We start from the raw sequence: 11184 nt of genomic DNA, 5'->3' as shown, positions 1-11184 counted from the left end.
AATCCACACAGTCTTTAAAGAAACAACGAACACCGTGTGCTTGTAGATACCCCCCGGTCATTCCTGGCGTCGTTTGGGCGGGATTGATGGCCTGGAACATAAATTGGTCCTGAGGCCATATGAAGCGAGATATAAGACGGAGAGACCCCCCCGCCGCGCTTTGTGTTGGTCATTGTTTCACTGGAATCTGAGGGATTCTTTTCAAACATCTGGGGGCGATGTGCTAGGTAACAATAGCCTAGAGTGTGTATAGCGATTAGACATGTATGGGGGTACCCCTCGGTTTCATTTCTTGCCGGGTATACCTCGGGCTGCACAAGGAAACACAGCGAAGGGGAGGAAAACGATGCGAATGCTGCTTGTGAAAGTTGCACTTTATATGTCGCCTTTTACATAGATGCCACATTTCCTGTGATTTCCCTGATTCATCACTGGGGCCTGCTGCAAGTGCTGAAGCATCGATCAGGCTACCCTGGATACGAGGTTTATGAGGGGAAATGAAGTAACATTTGAAACGAAATTGGCTGTGATGAAACATTCACGTGAGTGCCAAAACCGTGCCAAAGGTCTCGCAAGAGGGAGAGCTGGAAACTCGACTTCCGCGTCGAATGTTATTTAAGCTGGTATTCGCCAGCTCTGCCAAACATTGCTCCCTGGAAATCCGCCCACTGTGACTGATGAGTTCAGATTTCGGCAGCGCATCCCCAGCAGAGCACAACTGATTGACCGTACCAACAACATGCAGCCCTCTCTGCTAAGTTCTCTCCTCATAACAGGTACGTGATGTGATTATCTATGTAACTGCAGTTACACACGACTTGTGATTGAGTATACGCACATATGCTTATATCCAGCAAGAAATGAGACCGAGCGGTCCCCCCAACACGTCCAATCGCTATACACACTCGAAACTATTGTTACCTTACACCCCCCCCCCCGATGTCTGAAAAGAATTCCTCAGATCCCAGTGAAACAGCGACCAACACAAAGCAGGGGGTTCTCTCCGTCCCACATCTTGCTTCATAATGCATAGGCCCTATGTTACGAAGAACGGGCAAACCAAAACAATTAAACATATTCACTTAAAACCCTCATGGCTTCTAGCAAAAACCAAAGTGTTTACGCTATGCTGGTGTCTGCTTGGTGTCTCAGCGCCTGTTTTTGTTATTTTAATTTAGTTATAACGAACGCACAAAAGGTTTATTCAAGCATATCCAGTGATACAAAGCTCTTTCATAACCAGCCAATAACCTTTACTGTTTGAGTTTTGCTTCCTAAGTGATTCCATTCATTTACTTTCATTTATTATTTATCAGATAATACAATAAACAACAATAAAAAGAAACGGAAATTAAGAACAAAAACATGGACATAATAATACACTGGTAACACCCCTGAAGGATTGCCAAAAAGTGAACCAAATCACTGTCTCGTGGCTCTCCAAAAATGTGATCCGATACAAAAAACGTGGAGGGTCGACTAAGACTAGAAAATAAAAGCAAACAAATACGATAACATACATGTACTAGGGTAGTTACATTAAATATGCGATAATGTACAAAGCCTATATAAATACACCATAGGACAGAAAAAAAATTAAGAAATCAAATGATATTTACATAAGTATAAAATGGGCAAAAATAACATGGATGACATGAGAGCATATAATGAGCCATTACAGATTGTTTTCTTAAGTTACTCAGATATGCGGTTAGGTCGAACAAGATACTAATATAAACGCGCGGAAATCGCACAAACAGTGATTGGTGAAGTCATCTTTCTGATCTGTTTTTGAAATGCATCAAGACATGTTCCTGTCTGAAATTAAAGTGCAAACTGGAGTGAATTACGGAAGCCTTAAACCCTAAGTCTGTTTGTGGTCATTCCTCGCTGTGTAAATAAGGCGCCACTGTCCATCGTCCCTTCGGTAAAAATTCCGTCCGTTTGGAAAAGATTAAACTTTGTTGAGGAGTGAGTTGTTTTTCTCGAAGGTCATGTTAAAGTGAGAGGACCTTGTATAGTATACTTCCTGCTCCGATTTCCTCTCTGTCTACTCGAAAAAATGGTTTCATTTTTCCTTTTCCCGAAGGTAGTTGCATTCTCTGTTTTATCTTACCTCTCTACAATGTGTCTTCAGCGCGGATCAAGGAAGTGTCGCAAATGAATTCACCGAAACCGAAAGTAGTGAATTAATTAATGTGCACTGCGGAAGAATAGGTTACAACATTTAGAAGGAGACCGAAAGTTGGGGGTAACTCTGTTTACGCGGGCTCACGAGGAAAGATCGGCTTACCTCTTATAATGCAAGTCATATGACGAAGTTTCGATCTGGCTTGTTTCTCTTTCGAATTTATGTTTGTCATGACTGTCATTGTTTTGTCCTTGTTTTGGCGCACCGCACGACATTGTACAGGGGCGAGGTTCAGGACACAGATGTAGATCTTATGTTTAACGCAGTACTTGAGGTTTAGTACCTTTTCTCCCCTTTCAGTACTATTAAATACATTTTGGTTGTTGGAAAGTTCGAAAATATTCCTCAAAAGCCGTTTTTTTTCTCCTCGCCCCAAAAATGGACGGGGAAGACCCAACAGCCCATTTCATTGGTCAAAAAGTGGGAAGGGGATATCTAATTTCAATTCCATCCTCGAGATTTACTCGCCTGTCGATATCGGAGGTTTTCCATGGCGGGAGTGGTACGTGTTTGGACATCGGGGGCACAATCTGATTTTAGGAAGATCTTTAAGGAACCGTTGTCGTCGTTGTCGTTATTTGTTTATTGATTACAGTGTTTAGTGTCGCTTTGTAACACGTAAAAGTATTTCTTCTCATCCCAGGGGTCCTGGTTGCCTTGTACAATCCCATCATGGCCGAATCCAACGCAGCAAACGAAATGCCCGTGAGTTGACCAATTATTGATTTATCTTTATCAAAACCATCGGCTCCCAATCGTGTTGAAGACTTTATATTTCCCGAATGAAATAATTTTCTGAAAGTTCAAATAACAACGTCCTAACAGACTTCATTTTATCTCAGTCTCTTCATTTTCAAGTTGAGGTCGTTCAGTTTTGCTCAGTGCAGGTCTGTTTTGAAGAAGACGAAGTGACATTATTTGTCTTTTCTGTCCCAGACGAACGATATTTGCACTGACTGCATGAACGTCATGGGCGATATTTCCCAAACCCTGAAGAATCCGGCTGATGAGGTATGACGTAAACTAACAACGTAAACAAAATCCCCTTAAATTGGGAGTCTTCTCGGTCAATTAAAAATATCTCGAGATATTGATGCTGGTCGTCCGCCGTGGCGTGTTCTTCCATGCCTCAATGAGTTCGTTCCTCGTTTTGATTGACTTTCACAGGAGATAATTATTAAGAAACTGGAGCAGTTGTGTCGGATTTTGGGGTCGACTTACTGTACCGATCTCGTCGATGAATACGGAGAACTTGCCCTGTCTTATGTCGCTCAATTCTTTGTAAGTATTTCTAAGTGAAAACCCTTTCAAGACAAACATATTAGCGCTGTTAAGCATTGGTTGTCTAAAGAACCCGACCCCTTGCTCCATCGTAGCCCAACTAACATTTTAAAGTGAATAAACTTATACACGAGGAACCGAAAACGGGTCACGTTAGGCCTGGGGGACAACCCTATCAAACAATGATTTGATTCGTTCGCCATAAATTCAGTTCAAGGCGACTTAATCTTTTAAACTTGTAAGGGCTATAGAGGGTTTTTTTCACGCAACGTCACCTGACGGGCAAGTGCAGTTCAAGAAACATTCCAAAGCTGATTAGGCGTGTACATGTATTTCTAGTGGCACATTCATGAACGTCAGAGAGTAGAGAGACTTCGAAGGCGTGCGCGTTTCCGCGCACATCAGTTCTGTGCCAACTGAAGGCTAACCGTCGGAAATCACGTGACTGAAAAACCTTAACAAACCATGAAGTACAAGGTACCTTTGGTTTCAAAATGAACTTTACTTTACTTTACCTCCAGTATATATCACTGAAATAAAACTCAATTTTCTCCTATCTCTAGGATCCTAAAACCATCTGCGCATCTCTCCGTCTATGTCCCAGCCAAGGACCCGTGCCCCTAGCAGACGTCAAGTTGGACAAGGTAGGAATTCTTTAAATTTTATTTCGCCAAATTAAAGCGTCAGTTTCTGTTATGCAGGTTTGGTAGGTAAACCTGTGAATTAAAGCTATGTTATAAAGTTAGACTGAGCGAAAAAAGACGTCATCCGGCTGAGCTGTGTACTAAGCCGAAACCAACGCTTCAGATTAGACGTTTACATGCGTATGATGCGCGCGGCTGGAACATGTATGGCGGATACAGGCACATACCGTAACTTAATTTTGGTTTTGTTACATAAAATAGAAAACACTCACAATAAGAAAAATAAACTCAGGGCAAATAATACTCATGGCTATCGAAGAGAATTTACCCTGACCATTTAATATGGATAGGCTTATTTGGGGTTTTTATTTGATGTGACATGGTAAATGTCATGCCATCTTTTCATTTGGTGTCAAAATGGCGACTGCTATCTTGACCTTCAGCGCAGCTGCACTCCTTTTGCACTTTGGCGTTCGTAATCAACGACCCAAGAACACTGATCGTGAGTCCCATGAGAATGGGGTTTCGAATACGCCCGTAGTATGGCACTGGAGAAGAACACGTGTTAAGTACCACGTGTGTACAGTGGGCGGGGCCTACTGGCTCAGTCTTGTAAGTAATGTAGGATTTTATGTTTCGTTGGCCATAATTACTATTGTATGTGTTGCACATTCTCCCAAAACAGATTTTTTTTCACCAATACCACGATCTTTGGTTGAACAATCCCGTGTCAATCCAAGGAAGGTCATATATGTGTGCGCGAAATAATCTTTTCTTGTATTTGAAATCGCCAACCTAATTTTTAAAAAAAAAATTTCATAAACTTTCGATTTTTTTTAGCTTCTGATGGCGCAGGATAATGGAACCTTCTGCGTAGACTGTGAGGCCTTCTTGACCATTCTATCAAACCTCTTCAAGGACAGAACAATCGACGTAAGTTGCTGTCTTCGCATTTTTTCCCCTCTACTACATACAACAATTTAGGTTGAGTTCGATTTGCAGGCAACAGTCGTAGATGACGTTCTTGTCGCTGCAAAGAGCGCTCGGCTCCCCCCACAGCAGAGCAATTAGCAATAACTACAGTAACTGGCTAAGCGCTGAACATATATCTGCTAAGCAAAAATATGTTACCAGCTGAATCGTGTGAAATTCATCGTTTGTGACTGGTTCCCACTTAATACCGGTATGCTTGTTTCCTCTGCATGCACATAACTTTGCCAAACAAGTATAAAGCGTCTGAGATTTCCAGTCTCTCTCTTGGAAACAGAAGGTTTTTCCTGTGTTTGCATGCTGTCTGTTCTTAGAGAGAAACATTCCCAATTTTGATCGTCGAACAATTAAAAGAAATATTCCCGATCTCCTCCAATATATCACAATGCTATATACAGAAGTATAGCATGGATATGTGCACCGGTGTCACCTGTATGCATATACATGCACATCTCGGCTGTTTCTGTCTTCACTCGTGTGAACAGCCGTATTTAAATACAACGCCACGTTCAATGCCACCAACAATTGGCAAACGACAGCTGTTGCGCGGCCTCCTCAGGCTGAGCGTGCGCCGTTTACATCACGTGACGCTGTATGACTTTTCACAGGAGGAAGTGACCCAGATGATCGAGAAAGTCTGCCCCCTCCTCCCGGAATCGTTGGCGGAGCAGTGCAAGGGCTTCTTGGACCTCTACGGCCCAGTCCTCCTCAAGCTGATTGCTGACGCCGAGCTCGATCCAAACGACATCTGCAAGGACGTCAGGCTCTGCAGCTCCATCCCCAACTTGCCGGGTGGGTTTGGCATTTTCCCCTTTTCGTTAGTTAGTGAAACTCCGCTTTCATGGAAAAGCACAAAAGTTAGAAAGCCAACTTTGTTCATATTTTTCCTAGGCAATTTTTGACATGCTCTACCAAAGGGGCTGGCAACAAGATAGAAACATCTCCATGTAATAGACTGTATGTCCATTGTAGCGTCAGGTGTGTCCATGATGTGCATTGGCAAATCAACATCAGCCCAAATGTTTCATTTCAGCGAGACAGACACTTTCCGTTGGATCAGCGGCGTGTTCGTTCTGCCTGACGTTGGTGGCCGTAATCGAAAACGTTGTGGAGTGCCTCGTCCAAAATGGGATAACACTGCTCGCCGCGATTTGCGACGTCCTCCCTGACGCTGTAGCGGGCACGGTAAGCCCTAGCCCCCAACGTTGATGCTAATCAGCAGGTGCATGGCTCGATCGATCGATCGATCGATCTGAAATCTGCTCCAGTGAAATAGCACCAGCGTCAACTTCCAGCTACGTGTCTTGTCTTTTTCAACCGTGCTAAAACGGGCTTCTCCAGTCCCCAAAACGATAGACCTCATCATGATGAAACAACCCCACGTTGACCTGTTAAAGACAGTGCCTTCTATACAGTGAGATGGGATGCCACAAGGGGTTCCATTCAGAATAAAATGTTTGCTCTTCTGAAAATCAGCTCCCTCAATAAACACACTTCTTATGATAAACTTGTCCTGTCACTCTGGGATGGCTGTGCTTTATTGATTCGCTCTGTTTGAGAAAAGTTTGCCCTCGTGCGCCCGGCAAAACACCGTAAGCACGCTTACGCCCTTTTGCCCGGAAGCATGATCTGAGTAGAAAAAAATAATCCCGGTAAAAGGACGTAAGAAACACACTCTCTTTGTTTAGTAAAAACGGATAAAATTTACTACAACATCATCACAGGCTGTGCATAAAGCAAGCTTTGAACAACTGATTAAACGACTTGGGAATTTTTTTGTTGAGCTTTTTGCAAAGCAATCTTTATTTTTCATTAAAATAAAACAGTTGCATAAATGCGTCTTTTTGCCGGGAATTTGTTTTTTTGCAGCGATTATTCTTTCCGGCAAAAGGTCGTGAGCGCTTACGACCTTCTTCCGGGCACACGACGTCTTGTCATAAAGTTGCTTCTTTATGTGTTCTTTTCCCGCGCAGTGCCGGAACTTAGTAGAGACGATTGCCTCCAACGTTGCGAAAGTGATTCTGGAGATACTGAGAACAATCCTTACTCCGGAGAGGATCTGTGGGGTAGGTCTAGAAAAATGCTCTCTCTGTCCCATATCAAATGTATAAACGCCTTATTCTCAATCGGGGAAAACTTTCTGCAGAGACAAAGCATCCAACGTAATCAACCAAGAAGAGATTTCAGGTTCAGTGAAAACAATCACACAACCTGGGCTAAGTATGATCAGTGACCATTTGACGACTGGGTGAGTTATTGTCCCGGATACCAAGCAAACTTTGCCCTAGATGCTTCGAAAACTTAAAATTCAGGAAATGTGTCCTTCCCCCGAAGGCTCTGCGTGTGTGCTCTCAAACCCCAATCGGCCAACTCGAAAGCAAGATCTGTGACCAAGGCCCAACGTTCTGGTGTGCCAGCATGGACAACGCCAAACTATGCAACGTAAGTCAAGGTTCAGGGGCCAGACTGGAAAGTCAAGCGGCAGAAAAGCTTCTGTAAAGACGATATGGCGATATCTGGGCCGTTTTCCAATACTCAACTTCGGCTCCGTCTCAGGCTTCAACTGTTTTTTACTAGCTGACATTGAAGCTGTAAGCGCAGTAATTAGTCTAATAGTGCCACAAAACATCCAATAAGATGCAAGAGAACCAAAAATTACAGTAATCCAATGTAATTTAAACGCTTCAGGCCCATAATCGGGGATTGGTTTTGGGAACGAAGCCTTCGACGGAGACGAAGTTGAGTATTGGAAAACGGCCCAGGTACACATGTCAAGAACTCTTCACAACTATTTCAGCCATTCTGGAATGTGTCCGAAATAATGCCAAGGTTTTCATAAGGAAGCTTCTTTCATTTCAAAAGAGAAAATGCTTCGTTTTGTATCATGTTTTAAGGTGGATGTGTCGGTCAATAAAACGTAACCGTACCCGTAGCAAGTCTTAAGTATCTACCTTCATAAGAGCTGGTTTGACTAATGTTCCCTGCAATTATTTGACGACAGTCAAATAGTTCAACTAACCCTTTCACTTTCATTCTCTTGTGTGACAGAACATTGAGCACTGTCGTCGCCACGCTTGGAACTGAGTCCGAAGACCAATATGAATGATGAAACAGAAATGTCCTGATAATATTGTGACCAAGGTTCGTAGTAAGAATATAGACATACAAAATAAATATATCTTTAAATGTTACGCGCAGTTGCCATTACAATTAAATGTATGCAAGACTGATGAGTGGAGTATTTTGCAATAGAGAACTTATATAATGTTCGATTATCTTTGAAATAAAAACCAGTAACAGTTGTGAATGCTTTACAGTCCAAGAGATGACTTTAAAGCGTGCTTGTAGTGAATACAAAACAGTTGCACGTAGCTAGGAAGCCCAAATACAATTGTTGTGCAATGGCAAGCGAAAAATTATGTCTGCTTATCAAGTCTGACAACGGAAATGATTCCTGGATGCAAAGGTTGCAAATTTATTTTTGAATCTTTGTTACAATTGCTATAGGTATTTTGGCTGGTATTTGCGTTTTTTCATTAGTGTGTCAAAGGAGTATTTTCACCATTTCGTTCTTTGACAGTGTTTCCGACTTAGTCAGCAAAAATCGAAGGGAATTGCGTTTTTCAACCTCAATTTCAGGTTCAACCACAGAGATATAATAATGTCGTCAACAGGTGCTATTTTTCTATAGATACGTGCATATTGCTCACGTTGCATTTAAAAAGCTTTCAATCTGCTGTATAGTTAACCTTTAGGTATATAGTCAAAAAATTAAACAGCACACGGAAGCGATATATGGAAGCTGTTTTATTCTAGTTTACTTCATATAAAATGCAAAATATAATGCCCTGGATTTTTCCCCATTGTGCAAAAATGAGACGGGAATTGTAAGTTGGGGGGTGTATCTCCTTTCAACACAATAGGCCGTACAGACGCCACCTCACATCTGGACGAAATAGAAATGAAGGGATTCCGCTAGATTTACACTTACATCGATTTGAACTCCGTCTAATTTTGAAACATTGTAAAATGCAGCGCAAGCGACAAAGAGCTGGAGTGGGGGGGGGAGGGTCCACTCGCATGATGCTCGCGAAGTCGCAGGTTCATCATGGTTTAGTTTCTTCTACCAATCTATTATCATTCCTTTCCAGTTTGGGCTGGAGCACACAGTGAATGTTGTACAGAAATACTTCAGATATTGAAAACAAGAACTTCAATTGTTGGTGCTTCCCCGCTGATGTTATTCCAGGGGTTATCCGGTCTGAGGAAAATATCACCAAGACTTGTAGTGGATCTTGCATTACAAAAACCACCTCCTTATTTAAAACCAGTGTACTCGGTCTGTGATGTATATAGATAGATGTCACATATAGTGCGTGTCATGTTCCCGAATTTAATCACTGGGATTTGATTAACTACTTAAAGAGTAATTATATTTCACTGGATAAATTGAATGGAAGAAGTAAATTAGTTTACTGTATTGACTATCATTGTATGCCCGATTTTGAAATCATTAAAATAATCAGTGCCAATCGTTAGCTTTAATGCGCTTCCTCTGAAGACTGTCCCTGAATAACAAGTATCTTAGCCAGATTTTTAAGCCCGCTTTCGCAAGTTCACCTCGTGTCATAATTTTTTTTTGGAAATCTATTTATTCAGATGAAAAAAATGAAATGTACCTTTTTGGCATTACCCACCACGTTGTACACAACATTTGGCATATTGACGGCCACCTCAGCGGGACAATAGTTCAGCTGCGCACAGGCCTGACCTGGATCTGGCTGCAATAACAGAAAACAAAAGCCATTTGATAGGTCTCGATTCAAATCCTTAGAGGACGCTATGTATGTACATTGTTGCTCCAGGCAAACGAGCTGGTTGAAATGATTTCAAATATTACATAGTCACTTGCGAAGTCCACAGGATTTTAACAATGTTCAACGGGAACATGCAAAAGCATGGTAATCGGTGCATTCGTGCATGCTTCATAATCATAACTCAGCTCTGGAAAGTTCAGGTTAGGCTTTTGATTAATTCCCAGTAGAATTCGCAGCTGAATGACATTGGCAGGTGACGGAATTCTGGTCTGCATCGTGAGATAAGCCCATTGCTCGAGACTCAAGATCTGATTGCCTTGGCACACAGAACATGTCCACTGTTTTTAACAAGGTCTCCGTATAGAGGCTTTGCATGGTAGCCATCTTCCAGGGCAGTTCTTTTGTTCTACAGAGAAACCCCCTTTGTGCATACCCTACGGCACAAAGTGGCCTTCATGATGGCAGCAATGCAAACCCTCTATTGTCAGTTTAAGAATAAAGTGTTTTAGACAAATTTTTGCAGTAACTTGAAGACTTTTGGGTGTCTATTTCCAAAAGCTAGTTAACCGTTTGTGACGGGAAGGCCTTAATCATACTGGGGACGTAGCTCTCCACCGCTTCTTTGCAGAGGGAACTCAGGGAGCAGAAACCACTGCACGTTTTCTCGAGCTGACGAGCCACGGCAGCCTGCGTTTATAGTAAAATAACGGTGAGAAAAATGTCTCAAAGACAGCGACAGATGAAAGTATCGTCTATGTGACCATCTTTTTTGCTTCCACATTCAAAGGTAATCGCGAATTTATGTGCCTTCCAAGAACGTTTTTATTTTTGGTCGAGAAAAAATCATGTTGGAACACCGACTTACGTCGACTTTAATGTCATTCCCAACTCCCTTGGGGACATCCGTGGAGAGGGCTCACAGTCGTCGGTTGGACCAAGCGACAGGTCCACCTGTTGTGGAAACTTGGCAATTAATTTGTCGTGCATAAAAGCTATTATTTTCGAGATACTGTTCAAAACGGTGGGTTTGATTTCGTCTGTTGGCGGCTTTTTCGTGAAAGCTGCGATGAGATGAAATTTGAAACAGGAAACGCATATCTCGAGCAAGGCGGATTTTAGGTATTTTTCGAACTCCCAAACAGCCAGATGTACGCAATAGTTCTAAAAATGGGTGGAAAAGTACAAAAGCTTTCAATTTGCCGATTTAATGTAAGGTTTTGGGGACTCTGTAAGTGTACATAAAATGTACATCTGAATCAAA

At 42.2% G+C, this 11184-nt stretch overlaps 1 protein-coding gene across 1 annotated transcript; it reads left to right on the top strand.

Annotated features, from left to right (window-relative positions):
* The first annotated feature begins 274 nt into the window (after positions 1-274).
* On the top strand, positions 275-9651 carry LOC110977520 (prosaposin-like). Its single transcript, XM_022231749.2, has 11 exons — positions 275-776; positions 2835-2896; positions 3128-3202; positions 3359-3472; positions 4036-4116; positions 4957-5049; positions 5715-5898; positions 6140-6291; positions 7080-7172; positions 7441-7548; positions 8155-9651. Exons 1-11 carry the CDS (start codon positions 740-742, stop codon positions 8188-8190), a joined length of 1035 nt encoding a protein of 344 aa, XP_022087441.2. The 5' UTR covers positions 275-739; the 3' UTR covers positions 8191-9651.
* The last annotated feature ends 1533 nt before the right edge of the window (positions 9652-11184 follow it).

The sequence above is a fragment of the Acanthaster planci genome, linkage group LG19 (genome assembly GCF_054643075.1).
Source record: "Acanthaster planci isolate LZ-2023a linkage group LG19, COTS_SCS, whole genome shotgun sequence".
In the NCBI taxonomy this organism is placed as follows: domain Eukaryota; kingdom Metazoa; phylum Echinodermata; class Asteroidea; order Valvatida; family Acanthasteridae; genus Acanthaster; species Acanthaster planci.
Note: the sequence above shows the minus strand (reverse complement) of the source record. Positions and strands in the feature narration are given on the sequence as shown.

Coding starts and splice junctions, on each gene's coding strand:
- LOC110977520 (XM_022231749.2), top strand. CDS start 740: ATGCAGCCCTCTCTGCTAAGTTCTCTCCTCATAACAG. Junction 3,473..4,035: donor CTTATGTCGCTCAATTCTTT/GTAAGTATTTCT, acceptor TCCTATCTCTAG/GATCCTAAAACCATCTGCGC. Junction 5,050..5,714: donor TCAAGGACAGAACAATCGAC/GTAAGTTGCTGT, acceptor GACTTTTCACAG/GAGGAAGTGACCCAGATGAT.